At 45.3% G+C, this 19,524-nt stretch overlaps 1 protein-coding gene across 6 annotated transcripts in view; it reads left to right on the forward strand.

Annotated features, from left to right (window-relative positions):
* The window catches only part of FRAS1 (Fraser extracellular matrix complex subunit 1), a 167,765-nt gene that overhangs the window by 48,600 nt on the left and 99,641 nt on the right, over positions 1-19,524 (forward strand). For 5 of the 6 annotated variants that reach the window (XR_008466567.1, XM_054202557.1, XM_054202559.1 and 2 more), the window contains exons 3-9: positions 8,331-8,438; positions 10,829-10,921; positions 12,779-12,938; positions 13,522-13,655; positions 16,363-16,446; positions 17,079-17,180; positions 17,284-17,475. Coding sequence is in view for 5 of the 6 variants with exons in the window: in XM_054202557.1 (XP_054058532.1) it covers positions 8,331-8,438; positions 10,829-10,921; positions 12,779-12,938; positions 13,522-13,655; positions 16,363-16,446; positions 17,079-17,180; positions 17,284-17,475 (873 nt within the window). In the remaining variant the exon portion in view is untranslated. The remainder of the gene's footprint in view (positions 1-8,330; positions 8,439-10,828; positions 10,922-12,778; positions 12,939-13,521; positions 13,656-16,362; positions 16,447-17,078; positions 17,181-17,283; positions 17,476-19,524) is intronic. The other variant, XM_054202558.1, reaches the window with a different exon arrangement.

The following is a 19,524-nucleotide window of genomic DNA, read 5'->3' on the forward strand; positions in this document are numbered from 1 at the left end:
AAGCCCCCACTTTTTAGCTTAATGGTCATCTCCCCTGTGTGCCCTTTCCAAGCTTATTGCAGCAAAGGTATGTGTGCGAGGGGTGGGTTTGTTCATGGCCTGGTGGCGTCAGCGGGATCAGGCATGGATCGGCAGCGCTGCCGCTTCTTGGCTGGCTCGGTTGAGCCACCGCAGACGGCATTGTGTCCTTTTCAGGCCTTAAGATCAGAGCACGTGATGCCAAATGCTGGAGAAGGGTGTAAGAAAGGCTGGTCCTAATGCCAGGAAATTTTCAGGGCAGCCCGAGCATGGAGAAGGGAAACATCTTGCCTGGGATCTCAGAAGTTGTCTGCAGAAAGGGGAATTGAGTGTAGATCTTCTAGGATTTTCTCTTTCTTCTCTTTTTTTTGCTGCCCTCCTACCCTAAGCTGCTGAGCGGGGAAAATCCCTGTTCTCTGCAAGGATCCAGTCTGTGTCAGCATACCATTTATTTGCCTGACCCACCATTTTTGTCCCTTTTTCGTAACAGCATGGTGCAGGCTTTAGTTCTCCACGAGGGAGATGCTTTTTTTCGCTCTGAGTGTGATAAAGCACTAAAACCTTGCTGTAAGATGTCGATGCTTAAAGTTTATGTGAGTTCAAGGGGAGACTGGAGACATTCCCAGAGGAGAAATCTGTGAAGATTATTAAATACAGAAACCCGACTTCTGACTTGGGAAGTCACTGAACTGTGAACTGCCTTGGGGGTTGTTTTGGAAGAAGTATCACTTTCTGTATTTGTATTCTCAGCTCTCTGATTCTGGCTTTTGTCAAACGCAAGCTCCTGGGCGAAATGGTTCTTTGCTCTCGCTGTGTCCAGTGCTGTTAAAATTGCAACCCCTTCCCCTCTAGCAATTGTTTTTGCTATTAGTTGTTTGCCACCTCCTTTTATAGATGGACCCAACAGGTGAAGAAAGTTTGCAAAGAAGCTGCGAGCTGGTTTGGGCCAGGCTTTCCTGCTCCTGCCACATCGTTGGCGCTTAAGAAGATGTTTTTAAAATAGGTCGAGTGGAGGAAAACTGGAGCCGTGCAAAAATGCCTCACCGTAAGCGTTCTCGCCCTTCATTTCCTAACCCCTGGGATGCTGATTTAAGAGCAGGCTGTGTTGCCCGTGGTTAGGTGGTCAGAGCCCGCGCGCGCTTTTTTCCAGCGGTCCTGGGTGGGTTTGTTGAGCTTCTGGATTTTTTTCAATAAATATACAGAACAAGTGCAGCGCTGAGTCAGTTTCTGGCAATGGTAGCCCCCTATGCAGGGACCAAGGAAATAATTATTAATTTCAATGTATTCAAGCACTTTATCCTTTTTCCTTTAAAGCTAAGGGTTAAAGAGCATGGGAAAACCCCCGTTCTTACAATGATAAAAGCTGGGCTGAGATCTAGGTCTAAAAACTTAATAGGATGCAACTATGTTACCTTTAATTATTGCTGTTAAATGCAAAGCTTTCTCCCAAAATACTCATCGCAGAGGAAGTTATTTAACTAATACAGATTACTTCAGAGATCGTACTGCTGTTAATTTTTCGTTCTAGAAGTGCCGATATGAATTGATGAGAAACGGGGAGGAATGCGTAAGTATCGGAATAGAAATGTGGTAAACTGCAGTCCCTTGAGTGATTATAGGGCACGGTGTTTCTTCCAGTCAGGGAAAAAACGAAGTGGAGTGTTTGATATAAAGGATATATTTGACTTTTTGATTTTTGGCAACCAGAAGGCACTAACCTCTAGAGAGGGACACAGCTGCAGAAAAACAATTGGCCTGTTGGTCTAAATAAAGATTTCTGCATGCTGATTTAAATCATGATGAGAACTGATGATTTTAAAAAATGGCTTTAATTTACCTCTCCTTTTTGCTCTGAGCTCTTTCCTGGTGACTGCTTTTGTGTCTGTATGAAAGATAGGACAAAGTTTACAACGGCGCCTGAGGAATTTAAGAATATCTTAAAATATCATAGCCTTCCCAGCCCTGAAATAGCTTAGGGCTGCTGGGAAATTTTAGCTGTAGACTCTTGATTTTTACAAGGCTGGTACAACAGGCGAAAGGCTTAACCGTTAGAAAATGTAGAAAAGCATCAGACTAACGGACCATGAAAACAGTACCTTAATTTTAATTTGTGTAACTTTTTCATTCCTTAGTTGGAAGAAGGGGGAAAATAGTTGCTGATTCCTGAAGGAGTGTGTTCGTGTTAACGCGTTGTTAATCAAGCTGTGTACGCTCTGCCTTAACTGCTCTGTGCTCCACCAGAAGTGTAGGGCTAAAACTTGTTTCCACTGAGATGGGCTGAATTTCTCTTTGGTTTCGGAGACCGAGCCGTTCCTGTGTTGTTCTGCTTGTGGCCATGCTGGAATAAGCCCATTAAAAACCCATTTTCAAGGGGTTTTTATTATATGCGAGCGCATACCAGATTTGAAAACCTATTCGGTGGTGGCAACAGCTCCCTATTGCAAAAGATAAAACATCAAGTCTAAACCCGAATGGACACTGGGAATCCTTTATGTGTCTCTGAATTACTTTCATCTCTTCATCACTCCATTAACGGATGTCCCCACAGACCACGCTGCGCTCTCTCGGCTTCCCTTACATCTGGGTTTCTTCTGCCAATTGCCTGCTATTGTCAACTAATTGGAGTGGAAATGATAAATGCAAGCGGCGTTACGGAGCTGCCAAGTCTCTTCACTTGGCAGCTGGTGGGTGATGCTGGTAATTGTTACCAAAAATGTAATTGCTACGGATTTCAACAAAGCAGCCTGGTATTCCTTCTCTGAGACACCCGATACCTGCCTTTCTTCCCTGGTCTCCGGCGGAGGACGACTTGTGAAATAAATCCGAGCCGGTGCCCATGTCGGGGAGCGCTTGGGCTGGGGGCCCGTTGGAGCGTCGCTCCGAGAGGGGCGGCAACCCCTCTCCCTGGGCTCCCCAAAGCCAGGGTGCCGCCTGGTCCGGGAACAGAGCAGCCCCTTGGAAAGTAAATCGCACGAGTTTTACTGGTTTCTCATCAAAGCAGGAAAGGTAATTAGTAGGGTGCACCATAAGCAATAACCACCTTGTTTTCGGCATGACAGTTAAAATTTCTAGCTTGGTTCCTGGCTAACGTAAAGGCTTCAGCTGTAGATTGCTGGTTTCACCCTGCTCTGTAATTGCAGCAATACCACCAACCAGATGACCGGCTTTACGGGCCTGGCGTGCTACGGAGGACAATCCAGCATCCAGTGACGTTTTATGGATTGACTGAATATTTTCGTGAAGCCGTAGGAATTGAAAGGGGGCTGGGGGGGAGGACACAAACCAGCTGTTGTATGCTTCTTATTTCCACAGTCGCTGCGCCAGAATAGAGCACGGATTGTTATCTAGTGTGATGATATCCCGTGTTAAGCGGCATCTGATCAAATTACCGAGGCTTTTTACATGTTAATAGCAGGCTCTGATTATTTTTGATTTGTTGGGCGTGTTTTTTTGCTGAGGTAGAGGAGGAACAGGTGCAGCTGTATGAGGTTATGATAGCCGGTTGAAAAAGCCACGGTCAAAGGGATTGTGGTCTTTCTGTGCTGCAGTTAATGTGACAGTGTGGCACCAGCAAACCATGAGTGCTCCCAGCTGCTCTGCGTTCCCACTTCCACGCTGGGTCTGCTCTTTGTCTCTTCAGCTTATTCTTTGTTTCAGCCCTCCTTTGCTTTTACTGCTGGTTGCTTTCTTGCCTCTCCGTCTTCTTTGTCTTTTCTCTCTCCTGCCTTTTCCTAAATCCTCATCAGTATTCTCCAAACCCTGCACGTGCTTCCACTGTGTTCCTGCGTCTTGGGTTTTATTTTATTTCATCTTCTGTCTGGGTGCCTGCGAGCTCTAAAGCTTTGTGAGCGTATGTTGCTTTTTTTGGCCGCTGTTCCACAAACCGACCAAGTAATGTAGATATCTCTTCTTGCAGCGCGGCGTTTTAAAATTCAGTTGAATTAGGTATCGTTTCTTCTTTTGATGTAGGGAAATCCAAAGAATTAATAAATTATAGCGGCACTACTGGGCGCTTAAGGAGAGCTTTCCACCTTCAAAGTGCTCTGTGCGCAGTATTTCATTATTTATACTGTTAATTATATTAGTACTTGTAAGGAAAAAGCCCCTTAAATTGTCGTTGATAAAAGTACACTCTTAACGGGATAGGAATTCAGCGCTTAAGTTGTAGCAGATAATTTGTCCACTGAGGTCCGTTGCCTTGGAGAAGATGTAAGGCGGATTTACAGCAGTTCTTTAAGTGTCTACTGAAAAGTCTTGCTTTATGTTTAAACCAGTAATACCTGGGAGCTTTAAAGTGTCTTTGTAAGTGCTGGATGAATACTAAGGAAGCCTTAAGGCATGCAGGACAGGTAGGTGAGACTCTCATTTTGCAGCTGAGTGATGAGTATTTCGGTTCCTATCTGCAGAGTGACTTAGGAACCTTTCCTACGGTACTGGGGCTCTGGGTCACTTGAACACGTTGCCCCAGTTTGGGTGGACCAAGATCTCACAGTTAGCCTGGGGCAAAACTGGGAAGAACATTCTTAAGCTGTTGGCCCACCTTTGGTTGCCTTAGGGATAGTCACATTTGAACCGAAACAAACAGAAAGAATAATTAACATCCTAGCAGTCTGCGTTCTGCAGGTCGTAAGAGCTCTAAATGCACCCCAATAAATCTTTTTATGCGTTCCTGTATTAGCAGCTGTCAGCCACGCGCTTCCCTGTAAACAGGGAACAAATTAAAATGAGTTTGAAATGTGATCCTGAGATAGTCAGCAGCCAGGAATACCACCAGAAGTAATTGTCGCAATAACCTCCCCGTTCTTTTATGTATTTCCACCATGTGTATGAAGTACCTGTGCTGCATTTCTCTCCCATCTCCAATTAAATGGCCTTACACTTCAGATGGCTCGTAGCCAGACCATTGCATTTTGCTCAGTTTTCCTGTGGCTGTAGCATTCAGACGTTTGGTAGCATTACAGAGAATAACCCCCCACCTTTCTTTCGGGAAATGGGGAAACTTAATTGTCGCCAAACTTTTCAAATTTGAGTTTGGCTCTGTTGCTCCACGGTCAGGAATCCGAAGCTCAATGTTGAACCGTCAAAAGAGCCGAACACCAAAGACCCATGAACTGCCTGGAAGACTCTCATATCTGAAAAATCAAGTAGTAGTTTCCTGCCTATTAACTAGGTTCTGAATTCTTAAAACCTCTGCAGAGATGTGCCCCTTTGGATCTGATACTGGCAAATGGAAATCACTGACGCGTGCAGACTTCCAGGCCTCTACCAGGTGGATTTAGAAAAAGCTGATTTGAGCCCCCAGATAGAAGTCAGCCAGCTTAGACTATACTAGAATACAGGGGAGGGAGAAGACCAAAGAGAGGGTTTTCTGATCAGAAACTTGAGCATTTAAGTCTCAAAATATGAGTAAGGGTGGCTCTGTGCTGACCTCTTGCCATGTCCTTTGGCCATTATTCCACTATGGAAGTAATTCTTTTTTTTTTTAATAAAGGAGAGGCCACAAGGTGAAGGTTTAGGAGCCAAGTGATGAGGCACTACATCTGCTCTCTCCCTCTCCTCTGTCGGTGCTTACCCCATGCCTGGCTTCTGAGACACCAGCTTCACCCCGCAGGGAGCTGCCAGCTCTAAAACGCGGAAATTCAGGCTGCTTTTCACGGTTCACATGGTTCTCGCGCAGGCTTTCTCCTTGCCCACACGCTGTTTTGGGATCCTTCTTCCAGCCGGAAAAAAACAAGCGAAGGCATAAATCAATAGATATATCAAATAATCTCGTCGAACAGATTAAATGTCACTTTTTGCCAGTGGAAAGATACTAGGAGTTCTGGGTATTATGGGTTTAGGAGTCTTAGGATGGATCTGAGTATGATAAAGCTTTGTTAGAGAGAGCAGAATGAGTTAACTCCGATGTGTGTGTTAGCCAAAGCTTGGTACCCAGGTAACTTAACCTGAATTTATTCTATAACTGCACCATAAATCAGAGTTTGAAGTCATGTTTTCTGTCGTACAGCCACCGCCGTGTGTACGCGAGAGGAGAACCGGCTGTGTCCCCAGAGCAGAAATTGCCATTTCTCTTTGTCTTGTTGACACCTTGCCCCAAGGGGCTGTGCAGTTGCTGCCACCTCTTGCTGTTACTAAGATTCGTGTTGCCACCATCAGCATGTTTACAGAGAGTCTCCCTAAATTTCTGATGGCTGCCGGAGTGTTTGTTACCTGTGCCGTGAACCTTGCCACGAGAGAAGAGCACAGTTTGAAATGAATTAAATGCTTTTGTAAAGCAGCAAAGAGACGCAAGGATTTTTCCGCAGTATTTCTGGTTATCCCGCTGTTTCCTGCTTTGCACTTTTTTATCCAGCGTTGTAGCATAAGCCGTTTTGTTTTGACAAAAAGCACAGTTTTAGAGGGGACGCGTCCGGCCTTTTCTACTCGACAGTCGGCCCTGGATGCAGGATGGGTCGAAGAAGAGAGAACCTCTACCAGTGTCCTCCCTGAGCAACTCCGGTGTGACGAAACCTTCTCAGACACCTAGAATTGCCTCTCCCCGTGGCTTGCTTTGAAGTACATCACATTAAGCTTTCAGAAGAGCGCAGCAGCCAGCAGCTTCTGCGTAAGTGCCTGAGCGAGTGGCTGGATTTTTCAAGATTGTTTTGCTCTCATTAAGCAGTCTAATGGGCCTTTAAGGCACATTTCAGTCTTTTATCATTACGCTTAACAATTTTAGTAGTTAGCCCGAAACGTGTTCTTAGTAGTAAGCTGTTAATCATCTTTTCATATCTTAATTTGCCTGAGTTGTACTTTACACTGTTAGTAAATCGCTACATCATGTAAATGAGTAGCAAAGTCTCGTCTTCTTTCAAGTCAATTAAAAATGAGGCTTAATGGCTTGGATAGCGGCTGGCTGTACTACACGGGAAAATTTCCCGCACGGCGTAAATTTGGACTAGTGTACGCACAGGGGTCGTCTAATGGAAAAGAGTTGTTTAGATGAGAAACTGATCTTCCGCTTTCCGTTTTCTTTTGGTGGATTTAACTGAAGGCTTTTAAAACCAGGTAATTAAATGCGAACGTAGCAATTGTATCATTCAGATTACCTCCGTATGTAGTTGCTGGTTGTTTTTTTTAAACTGGCAGAGAAAGGATACATGGCATGGGCGAAGGGACCCTGCAGAGGAGCTGAGTGCAGGCAAGACATTTTCATAGGAAGAGGGGATGACAGGCAGACTTGGCTGCTTCTCTGGGATGCTGCTGATGCTTTTTGATATCAGGATGGCTGGAAGTCAGCATTCAGGAGTAAAGAGAAAGGCGGCTTTGTTTTCCACGTATCCTACTGAAAGTAATGAGTCCCAAGAGGCTGCTTAGACCTTGGAGAAGCTGGTGGGAGGCAAGGAGAAGCTTGGCAAGTGTTCAAGCAACGGGCTGAGGGCCTGAGATGCCTTCCAAAAGCACGGTGGTGGCGTGGGATCATGACCTCGGCGCAGAGGGAATGGGAAGGGGTCAAGCAGGGGTGGTGAAAACCCTTAGGAATTAGCTGCGTGTGTTCCAGTTGGGTGCACTGATGGAGTGGTGGCGACAGCCATTTCCAAATCTGTTGGACTGTCTGCTTGGCCAGAGTCCCCTTCGTGACATTTTGGAATAAACGGGGCCAGGTAGAGCCTGTTCATACCTGGCTGTGCATTCAGTGTCTTTGACTAAATCAGTAGAATTGCATCTTAGGCTCTTCAGACCTTCCATCTTACAGCCGAACGTAATGAGCACAGTTTATATCGTGGTTTTGATGTGAGAACTCTTTATTTCCATGATCCTGCAGGCTGAAAGTTTTGAATGTTGCGTTCAGCAGCTCATTGGGATTCAGGCATGTCGATATTTCCCTGCGTTCCCCATCAGCTCCTGGGGTGCTGTACGGTGCCGCCACTGTCTGTCCAGGAGTGGGTCAGCCTCAAGGCTGGCTCGGCTGCCTCCGCACAAGCTGTGATCGTAGCAGTAGCTGCAGTTTGGACAGTCTGAACTTGATTAGAGAGAAGTTTGCCAGAGAAGGTGTAATCACCTTGAGTTTATTGGCGGTGAAGTCCTATCGATTATCTTGCCATTGGAGTTGATTCTTTGCCGTGCATGGCCTTGTCTTTCAACTGCGTGCTGGATGGAACGAATAGTGCCAAAGTTGTGCCTGGTAAGCGTGTGGGAGTTTGGGGTGGTCTGTCGCACACTTTATTCTTCCCGTCTGTCTATATTGAGCTATTTGAGCCATTTGTGGTTGCATAAAATAGCACAGACCTTGTGCTCTACGGGTCTAATTTAAAACGTCTGTTTATTTGCAGAATAACACAAGTTGGAAGCCAGATTCTTGCCAAGACTGCCGTTGCCGCAGCAATATTGTCACCTGTGAACCTACCATCTGCAAACACCCTCAGTGTGACTTTCAGAAGGTAAGGGCCTGCGACTGTCCAAATGCCAGCTGACCCCTTCTGTGGGGTGGGAGAAATGTCAGGTCCCTCTGGAGTTCCCAGCCTTCCCCTGCTTTAAACCCCTGGAACAGTTATATCTCAAAACGCTCGTTTGGGTCCCCCACACTGTGTTATATGTAAAGGAATGGTGGGGGCAGTTGGGGTAGTTGTTCCTGCAGTCCCTCTGGAAGCAAAGGTGAAGAGGGACACAAAAAGAGGATGCAGCATGAGGCGCTTCCCTGGAGAATCTGAAGGAGGTGAGCTGGTTGCTTCGCTTTGTACGCCGCGGTGACAGCCACCGTATCAACCTTCTGGGCTCAGCTGCAGCTCCCTTTGCACCCGAGGATGTGATTTGCAGCAGGATTTGGGGGAAACAAGAGGGAGCAGTGAAATCCCAACTGTCCTCCCAGAGTGTGTGTCAGGCACGGTCTCTCTGCCCTTTCACTTCCAATGGGTGCAAACCTGCGCAAGAAGCACACAGGCAAAACCCAGCGTGTGAAGCCTTTGTCTCCTTCGCCACCCTACAGCCAGAGGCTTGGTGTTGGGACAACTTGCCGGCTGCCTGTGCCCCAAGGGAGGTCTGGTCCCCAAAGGAAACCCCTGAACTGGGTTTGGACCTCCCAGCGTGAGCCCACAGCTTCCAGTTCACCCTTCGTTTGAACGCGGAGCTGGGTCTCCCTCAAACACGCAGATGGACGCTTTCCACTCCGGTGAACAACAACAGAGCTGAGATTGTCTGTCTTTCAGCTTCTTCTGCCTTGTGGTGGTGGTTGAGCTCTCATTGTCTCCTGTTTATATTTCTCTGTCTGAGCCTTCATTAATGGTTGCAGCTAATTGGCCATGGAATTGGTCTTGCATTAGCATCTGGATTACTGGGGTAGTACGCGTGAGTGACAATGAAAATTAATGTTTTAAAGAGGCACTGCCAATATAGTTATATGGCTTTATGAAGCAGGTTAAAGTGTTTTCCAGTGCAACGGCACTAAAAAGGAAATACTTTTGATTCTTCCCGGTTTTCCCTGTTATTCTCACTGTGTATTGATTAAAGCAAGACTGAAATACTAGCAATTTTTATGCTAAAGAGGAGAGAAATAAAAAAAAAGGGTGCTGTCATGGCACACAACAACGAGCGGGCTAGATAAGAAGTTGTTCACTTTAAAAAACTGGGTAAATTAAAAGGTGGTGACTTTAAAGCTTATAAAGGGAAATAGATTTATAGTGAGAAATGAATCTGCGTGACTCCTTGACACGGGTAATATTCAAGATAAAGAGTTTAAGTGTTCCATAAAGGTCTGGACATTTAAATGTTGAAAAGGATCATCAAGGGTCTCAGAAGAAAAAAATCTGATCATCCTTCGAGCATAAACAAACCACGGATGAACAAGGTCAGAAATCGCCATCGTCTCCATGGCTTATTTCTTGTCTGCTTATTATGAGATTTATGCTAATATTGCTGATCTTGTTTACAGCAACAAGGCATAAACAAAAGCAGGCAGCCCTTGCAAAAAGCATACCCAGTGGTGTTCTAGGCATTTGTGTGTAAAACCTACTGCTGTGCGTGCCGAATGCTTTGAGTCGGTGGGAAATCAGCAAACGTTATTTCTTTTGCGTGAACCAAACCCAGCCCACAACCAAGAAGGGTTCCTCCGCAGCAGGATCACAGTTGAATAGGGTTTAATGGTTTAAGCTAAATGAAATTTTTAATTTTGTTTCCCACCTCCTAAAAATGGTGGCATTGAAGGAAACCTTGAAGGGAAAGACTTTTTTCGCTTTGAAAAATCAAAATGTTTCTTTTGGAAAGCAGGGAAAGAAAACTGGTGATGTTTGAAATGATTCTGGTTGCTTTTATCATATAAATAGAGAAGTGAAAGGTAAGACGGTTTTTTTTTGGCATCGCAGTGCCTTCATTTTTTATTATAACAAAATAAATAACGACTCCCTTCTGAGCGGGAATCCCTTACACGTTGGCCGTGCCCTTTCAAAGCGGAAAGGATGGAGTATGTCTCCTGAGAAACACCATTGCAATATTTGGAAGAAAGTGACCTCGTGGATAAAATTTTTCTACATTTCACTTCCTCAACCTGACATGTTTCTCTCTGGTTTTCCTTTTCTGTTTTCTCCCTCTCCAGCCCCCATGCTCACCTCAGTAAAACTGTTTGTTATTGTCACTGGCTGTGTATTATTGTGTATTATACAGGAGAAGGAAGTGCCACCTCTCAACAAAGGGACCCGGTGTAGCAGCATTACATATTTCACTTCATACGCTTCCTCTCTAAACTGAGAGCACTGGGTCCAGCAAGGCCCCGTGTCTTTACCTTCATGTTGAAGTCTATTTCGTGCGAACTGCTTATCGGAGTCTTGTCTCTTTTTAGGGAGAAGTGCTCCAAATAGCGCCCAACAAGTGCTGCCCTGAGTGTGCCTCCCGAGCTGAAGGATTTTGCCAGCATGAAGGACAGATCCGCAGCGTGAGTGCTCTGTCGTATTCCTCAGCACGGGCAATCCTTCCCAGTTTTTAGATCTCTCTTTCATTCACGTCCATGAAGGATGCTTAGCTGACATGCGGGAGAAGGATAGTTCATTGGGATTACATTCTGTCTCTATCAGATAATGTAATAAATCGGGAGTTTGGTCAGCAGGGTTTGCAAAAAGGGAACGTTGCTGAGCAATGGCGTGTCCTGCCTGGCTTAAAAGGAGACGGTTTCCCACTCATTCATTCACTTTCCTGTTTCTGTGGATGACTGCGACGATATAATAATGTTGGGAGGGGAGCAAAGCACATTGAACTTGACATATTAGCTAGCCTGAAAGAAGGCTTTTCTCTCAGCAGCCGTCTATGCTGCAAGAGATTGATTGCCGTTGTGCATTTTGTAACCCCGAATTATTCAAGAAGCAGATTCCAGGATGCGGTTTCACCTAGAGGGGCTGAAGGGCCAAAAGAATAAGAATAAGTGTCTACAAATAAGGAAAAAACAAAGATTCATGGGCAGCAGTTAATGAATCATGTCAAACAATAGGCAAATGTAGAAAAATGGCTTAACAGTGAACCCAAGTCCTGTGTCTGGTCTCTTAAAGACTTTTCTGTTTGACGAGAGGCAAGTCAGGTCCAAATCTTAAGAAATATGCTAAAATGCCCGGATACGTTTGAATATCTGGACACCTGAGATGGATGCTGTAACCACTGTTTCAGCGTGGGGCACAACCAGCGTGATTCTGCTACAAGCTAGGCAAAGACTGGAATAGGAGGGATAACGCATCCATCCTCTTATGTTTCTTTGTGCCTGCCATTTGGGTGATACTATATTACATCATACGGCATTGTATTTCTTCTGGTTGTTGCTGTTGCTGCCTTTTGCTGTGTTGTATTTTTGGTGCAGCTTTTGTCTTTTTCTCTCTCTGTAAGCCTGTTCTTTGGGACGCAGCTCAGGTGGATAAGTAGGCATCCCCACAGGGACTGTAGACATATTTGTAGCTAGAGTCCAATTCCACTGTGAGGGGGTCATTCAGCCGTGTTTGTGTCAATGCAAAGTCTCACCCTGATGATTGGCACAGATTTCCTGAAGGAAGAAGTTTTCTTTTTGGTGATTAAGCCACTGTAATGGTTTATGACTTGACCTTCATTCTACAAGTATCTAGCTAGCAACACTGGCCCTAGTGGTAGCTCCATCAAAGAAAATATCTGTCCTCTGTTTGGCAAGAGCCTTTTTACTCCCTGCCTAACTCAATATTGCATATTTTGTAAAAATTAGCATTCTCTTATTTGTTGGAGAGTGTCACAATGCACCAGCAGGTTTCTTCTTGGGGCCAATTTTTCCTCACCATGCCTCAGGGTAGAGGTGTTTGTTTCTGCATTAATGAACACGCAAATCTAACGAGATTTTAGTGAAGTGTGTTAAGTATGTGGGGCAGGCGGTGTTCACCCGACCACCTTGTGATGAGGTGTGTGTCAGGGCCCATGATGAATATTTCTCTAAAGAAAACAAGTCTCTAAATGTAGAGTTTGCCCTGCAGAAGCTGTAGCGGGGGGGCGGGATACAATAGCCTGTTTTTTTTGCAGTACATTGTTGCTGGATGCCACACTGCAACAGGAAGGAAAATCAGGCCGATCCCCAGGTTTGCCGCTTTACCAGTATTAACTTACTTTTTGCCCCAACAACGCAGGCAGGAGTAAGGGCTATAGCGTGCAAAGATTGACCGGGCCTGCAAAAGAGTGAAGTTAACACTAGTCTAGGGGGCATTAAAAGGGAGAAGAGATATTTACGGGTCTCACTGGCAGCTGGATTCACGTCTGTGTTTTCTGTGCCTTCGGTTGTGTCGCGCCACAGCACGGCACGCAGTGGACCACCTCTGGATGTGTCCGGTGCTCCTGTGCCCACGGGAAGGTGAACTGCAGCCCCACGACCTGCCCGGCCCTCACTTGTGGACGAGGGGAGCTGGAATACACTGCTCAGGGATCCTGCTGTCCCAGATGTGTGGGGCTCGGCGGTGAGTGTTGCATGTGAATGGGGCACTGTCTGGCTTCGGTGGTCCGAGCGGTAGGTCACTGGAAATCTCCTTTTAGTAACAAATCTGGAAAGCTTTTCTCTTGTTACTCATTTCTGTTGGGAAGACGCTGGTGTCAGGTGTGTCTCTTAATTTTCTTTATGTCCTGCTATCATATTTACATTTTTAAGGGCTTCACCCACAGGCCAAGAGGAAGTGATAAGCTTTAAGCAGTGAGCAGATATGCCTAATATGTTCTTATTTTGGAGACTAAAATCTGGATAAAAAAGATGCAAATATTTCCTACGTGCTGAGGGTACCTTTGGCACTTGCAGGCCCGGACTGCAAGTTCCAACAATGGGATACCTTTTCTCATAGAAGTCCAGTGGGAGAAGTGCACCCAGAGCTCTTAACTCACAAGTCTAAACCCCTTGAAAACTGGTGGAATTGTTACTGTCCTTACCTGCTTGGACAAACCGGAATTTTGAATTCTGAGATGCGCAACATCTGTGTTTTAATTATGGGTGACGGAAAGGGATTAAAGGGCCCTGGAAAAGATGATTACCCCTTGTTTCGTATCTCTTAGAGCCTTGCTCCTTTGATGGACGCTTGTTCCGGGATGGTGAGGACTGGCGCCTCGGTCGGTGCTCCAAATGCGTCTGCAGGGACGGCGCGACCCAGTGCTTCACAGCTTCCTGCCAGCCTCTACTGTGCAGCCAGGTCAGGACCCATCGGCCTTCTGTCTTTCCCTCGGCAAGGGCCATTTCTCATGCAGATGGACGAATTAGCAGGCAAATCTTCTGTCTGACAAGTGGGCGATTTGGAAAAGGGAGTTTTGATGTATGGAAATGATGTGGAGCGGTGAAGTCTGTCAGTATACACTTGCTGTCTGTCTCATCCCCTGTATCTTCTTTCCCCGTCATTTTACTCTTATCATGCCTTTGCTGGCTAATTAAGTACAGCTACTGTCTGAAGAAGCTGCTTTTTGTTTTATACTGTAAAAATTATGTAGGGTTGATCAGGAAATGTTTTATTTCTGTAAGGGAAGGAAAGAAAGCACAAGATTTTTAATGGGGGTTTATCTTCACCAACTTCAGTGTATGGTTTGCGGCTGAAAAGTTTGGTTTGCAGGTCGTGTTTACTTTTTTATTACGGGAACTCTAGAAATACAGTTGAAAGTAGTCAAATGCGGATGAAATTCCCTTTTTGACTTAAAGAGTTTAGAAATACAAAACAAGTTCAGCTGAAAGAGAAGCCTCAGAGCACTATTCCTTACCTGTGCTTGTGTTGAGAAATCGACAAAACCAGTAAGGTAAGTTAGGGAAGCTCAAGTAGTAACTCACGGCGTTAGTCCAGTTAAGAGAACAGGGACATTTCTGTCTCCAGGGACTTTTCTGTGGACAAATGATGAGTTCTTAGCACTTACTCAGCGATCAACCCAACCGAAACGCTACAAGATTATATACAGTGTTAACAGAGGGATTAGTAAAGGCAGCAAACTCTACACAGTACTCCACACTCTCTACAAGTGACTCAATTTTTTGAATTCTCTTTATTATATTGAAAATGCTTAAGGGTGTGACCGTGCTCGTTCGATTTCTTTTCACTGGGCCCATTGTACCAGTTGTCTTGGGCACCGTGCTGTACTCCTCTACAACAGCATGCTGTCCTAAGGAAACGCAGGAGCCGGCTCCCTCGAAATCCCTCTTTCTGACCTTCATTTATGTTGTAGGGGCTGCCATTTCCCAGATATTTTTTAATCTATTACCATGCTCCAGTGATGAATCCAGGCGCTCCCTTGGAATGTTTCCTCTGGCTGAGGGCACTTCCCTGTAGCACTGAGAAAAACAAAAGCAGTAGTCATAAACTTCTCTTCCTGTTGACGCTTACCCAGCTTTCTATTACTGGACCAGGTGTTTGTGCAATTAACACTTTTTTTTTTTTAATAGAAGGAAAACCCACCTGTTTCTGTGCCTGCTAATTGTTGTGCTTTGTCCTGAGATGACCAATTAGTATTCGTTGACTAAGTACTGTGCATTAAAACAAATTTATGCCTGCTTTAGATTCCTCTTTACCCACTCCAAATGGACCGATGTTACCTGCTGACTGATTGCACTAATGTTTAATCGGCTAATCATTAGGATTCAATTTGTGGAAGCAGAAACGACTGTGTTGTTGCTGTGGTGTATCTGAGAATGGTTGGCTGAGAGCATCCAAGTTAAAGCAGCAGAAAGCCGATTATGATGGTGTTCCAGATATTTCCTACCAAGGTGCCTGGTGGAAAGGACATCGGCAGGATGTGCAAGGATCCCGTTCTGCTCTCAATCACACCTATCATTTTCTCGCCTTTATCTCTGTCACTTTCTTCATTCTGCACTCCCCGTCAAAAGCAAATACATAAATTTTCCCAGTATTAAACTCCCGTCTTCCGTCTTTCAGATAACTGTGTCCTTCCCTGGGTCCTGAGGGAGAGGAACTTCAAAAATGCCTTGTTGCATGCAGGAGTGCACCTGAACGTCCCACCTCATATCCCACCGAAATCCATGAAAGGCTTCTTTTAACTCTGCTGGGAAATCTTATCTTTATCCAAAGTCTTCCACTCGTTCCTTGAAAGCTAGTGATTTGACTAAGAGAGCAGAGGAGATAATAGTGCTTGGCATTTCTGCACTTACTTTCAGTCCACAAGTCAGTCTTCTGGTCCATCCTGAGGTGGCCGGAGGGAGGTGCTGGTGAACGCTGCTATATCCAAATTATTGGATGTATGTGAAATTGCAGCTGGGGAATTACAGACACGTTTTGGATGGCCGGAGTTGAGGCATGCAGAAACGGTTATATTGATGTGAAGTGCCAGCCTATTCCAGTGTGATTGAAATCAGTCATGAAAAAGTTTAAATTAAGGTAATCCAGCTTTAAGCATAATTTAACACCCGTACAGACAGTTATGCTCTATGGATTTAACTAAAGCAGTGCAAATGCCTGAGAGATGGCAAGTGTAAATCACACTTTCGAAGCCTTAAAATGCGGCAGTACCAGGAAAAAAACCTCTTCTCTTCTCCGTCTCATGCTTTTCTGTGCTTCTCTACATAGCTTTATATATACTTCTTCTTTCTCTGATTATCTGTATACAGAATTTATGTACTTTATCGTGTGTGTGCGTGTGTCTTTATTGGCTTCGATAAACCTGTCTGTGTATTTGGAGCTCGGTTGCCATTCAAAGAAGCCCAGAAAATGAGTTGAAGGAAATATCTTTCTAGCTTTCTACGCTGATCTCGTGCTGTGAAGCCAGATACCGGAGCCAAAATGAAGCCTTGAGTGGCCGTGGGTTATCGCACGGATACTAAATACCTGGAATTCCAGGCGGTGATGCGGAGCTCCACATTACCCGTTCATCCTCTTACTTGACTTCTCTCTCCTGCTTTCTGTTTAGGATGAAGTTATGGTGATGCCTCCTGGCAAATGCTGCCCAGAATGTGTCCCAAAGCCCTGCTCGGTGTCGGGAAGAGTGTACCAGGTAACTTTTGACGAGCCGCACCGAAAGGCAGTTGTTCACAAGTTCTGGCACAGCTCTCTCTCCCTTCTCCGTGACATCTGACTTTCTGCCAGCACTGATAGCTTAGCACAACCGTTGCTTTTTTTTCTTCCTGGAAAGCCAGAAGAGTTGAAAGAAATTAGGACTAGATAAGAATTTGCTGGCAAACGGAAAGGAAGTTTGCAGGGTGAAGCAGATCAGGCACTTTCTTTTCACACTTTTTTGAAGGAGGGAAGCAGAAAGCACTGGTGAAGGTCAAAGTATTTATTGCGTTCTTGTATCTTCTGGAATTAACTTGGTGCATTGTTTAATGAATATATGTAGATGGGATTTTCTGTTAATGATTATTTTTTGCTAATAGTAGTAGTTAAGGCCTCACTAATGTACTAGCTTGCAATTAATGAGAAACACACACCACAGTGTCATCTAGACTTCCTACCTCTTCTTCCCGTTTGCTGATCTTGTAGAGATAAGCATTTTTTAAGAAAACTTTATTATCGGGTACAGACATGCAGAAGGAGCCTTGGTATTCCGTAAGCAGCACAGATTTCGGGAAAGAGTGTGGTCATTTACAAAGTGCACTTAACAATTGCATACATGTTCTTTTTGAACAGCATGGCGAACAGTGGAAAAAAAATGCCTGCACTGCATGTGCTTGTCACAGAGGGGAAGTCAGGTGTCTGAGAGAGACCTGTGACCCTATTAACTGTGAGAAGGTAGTTAAAAATCGTTCACCTCCCGTCCCCTGGCTGCACGTGTCCCTGTACCCGTGCCGGCGGGTTCCGGTGGTCCTGCTCAATGGTTGCTGCTGTTTTGTAGGGGGAGAACCAAGCGCAGCGTCCTGGGAAGTGCTGCGAGGAGTGCGTGTCTTCCAAGGGAAGCTGCTTGTATGATGGCACTGTCAGGTACCACGGCGAGATGTGGAATGGTACCCGCTGTGACTTCTGCGTCTGTGAGGAAGGGCGAGTCACTTGCCAGGAAGCAGAGTGTGCCAGAGTGGAGTGTGCCAAGGTAAGAAGGATTTTCTTCTTTCAAGATGTATCTGTCGAGTCTTGTGATTGTTTTTTCCCCCCCTTTTTTTCTCAACCGACATCTTCAGACGCTTGAAGAACCTGCCCTTCTCTCGGGGCTTGTTTTGTGCAATTCCCTCGCAAACACTTTTGCAGGAAAGGAGAGTAAGCTTCGGATTTTCTATGCAAGGTTGACTGCTAGTAAGCTTGTATTGTGAAGCGAGCCGGTGTGAATCGGTGACTAATTGAACTTGGATTCCCTCCCACGCTGTTGTCTGCCTGCTCTAATGGAGGGTCAGGCACCCAGAGGTTTCAGCGACCACCGGCTTTACCAAGAGCTGGACGCGGGGAGGGACGTACAGGTCAGAGGTAGTTAAAAGCTTAAGAAATGTTCCTTTTATCTCATTCTGTATGCTACAGGGGGCTTCGGTAGGGTACTTGGATCTGGAAGTCGGTGTTCCACTTTTCTCCTTTTTTTTCCATGCCCTTTTTGGCATGGAAGTGAAGCTGGTAAGATATTTTATTCCCGGTGCTGTTTACTCCAAAACTGAATCTCCCCCCCCAGGTTACGTTAGATTTGCTCTATAGTGGACGTGCAAAATGCATTAGATAGGGTCGAATGCTTCATGCACAGACACACACACCCACCCGCCCCCCGGAAATATGTTTCGAATTGCCTTTTTGCAGTGGGATAAGACTTCTGTGGTGTTTGTCACTGCGTCTGTTTTAATTGGTGGGCTAATATCAGCTTTGTAGCTACTACTCCACAGCGTCAGTGAAGAATAAGGAAGGAATTGTAGCCTTCTAAGTTTTTCTAAGTTTTCTCTCTCAGTGGCTTTTCTGGCGACGGCCTGCAAGCTAAATCTTGAGGAGCAGCGCTCTTTTGTTGCGTCTGAAGTCCAGCCAAAATCCGGACATAACGGATTCACTGGATTAGATTGTTTTAATGAGTGTTCAAAAAAGTGAGAATCCACGCACAGCGTCCCAAATGACGATCGTGCGGAGAGGATGTATCTAGGAATAAAAGTCCTTCTTCATCTCATACTGTGCCTTGTAAATAGCAAAAATCCGTTGAGTGGGGGACCCAAGCTCTTGTCGCTGGCGTAGGACTGCTGACGATCGTCTGACCTTAAACTGCATGGAGAGATTTTGCTGGGCGGAAGGTCGTGGTTGTCATAAAATCTTGTGCGCTTGCATCTGTTTCAGTCAGCTTCCCGCGTGCTTATGGCTGTAAATTGGATCATTTACACTAATGATGATGGTGTGCTGTCACGGCTGAGCAGGGAGAATTATTTAATATTCATGCTCATATCTTGGGCACTGACGAAGGATCCATTATTCAGAAAAGCCAGGGATATTTTACAGAACAATAGCTGAAGATGTTAGCGTGTAGGGTTCAAAACTGGGGAGTTAAAAAGTGTGCAGCGTTATCACTCGCGCAGCAATTTTTCAAACGCAGGCTCTCACAAGTAACCACCCCTCTACAAGCCCGAGCATCTAAAAAAGTGGTACTATTTGTCAGAAGACGAACTGCTGCAATTTTGAATGGAACGAAACATGATTGCTGGGGGGACAAAAGGAGGAAGGCGGTGTCCTTTGTTGCAGACAAGAGTTATGGTCCCGCTTGATAAAAGGTATTTGCCCAAGGATTTGTTATCCTGCATGGCTTCCCTTAAGATAAACTAGCTTCCTCAAGTCACGTTCAGTCGTAGTTTAGCTCAATAGTACAAGGCGTGCATTAAGTAATGACAATAAAATATTTACCCAAAAAGCAAATGCTTTGCTTTTTCCTTGTTGAGTTGCAGGTCTGCTTTTTAGGCACCTGCATCAATAAATCAGAGCTGATGTGAAGCTGGGAGCATTTGGAGTCGTCTCTTCATTAAGGCATTATTAATTTCCTGGTCACATTGTCCTATTTAAAGTGTAATGAGGCCACAGATACGAACTGCAAATCCTAGGCAGCTCGACATTATCTCACAGCGTTACGTGAGGGTCGGGTAGAGGTTTAGCTTATAAACCCTTTCAAACAAACCTCTCCAGCAACCGTCAA

The sequence above is a fragment of the Rissa tridactyla genome, chromosome 5 (assembly GCF_028500815.1).
Source record: "Rissa tridactyla isolate bRisTri1 chromosome 5, bRisTri1.patW.cur.20221130, whole genome shotgun sequence".
Taxonomy (NCBI): domain Eukaryota; kingdom Metazoa; phylum Chordata; class Aves; order Charadriiformes; family Laridae; genus Rissa; species Rissa tridactyla.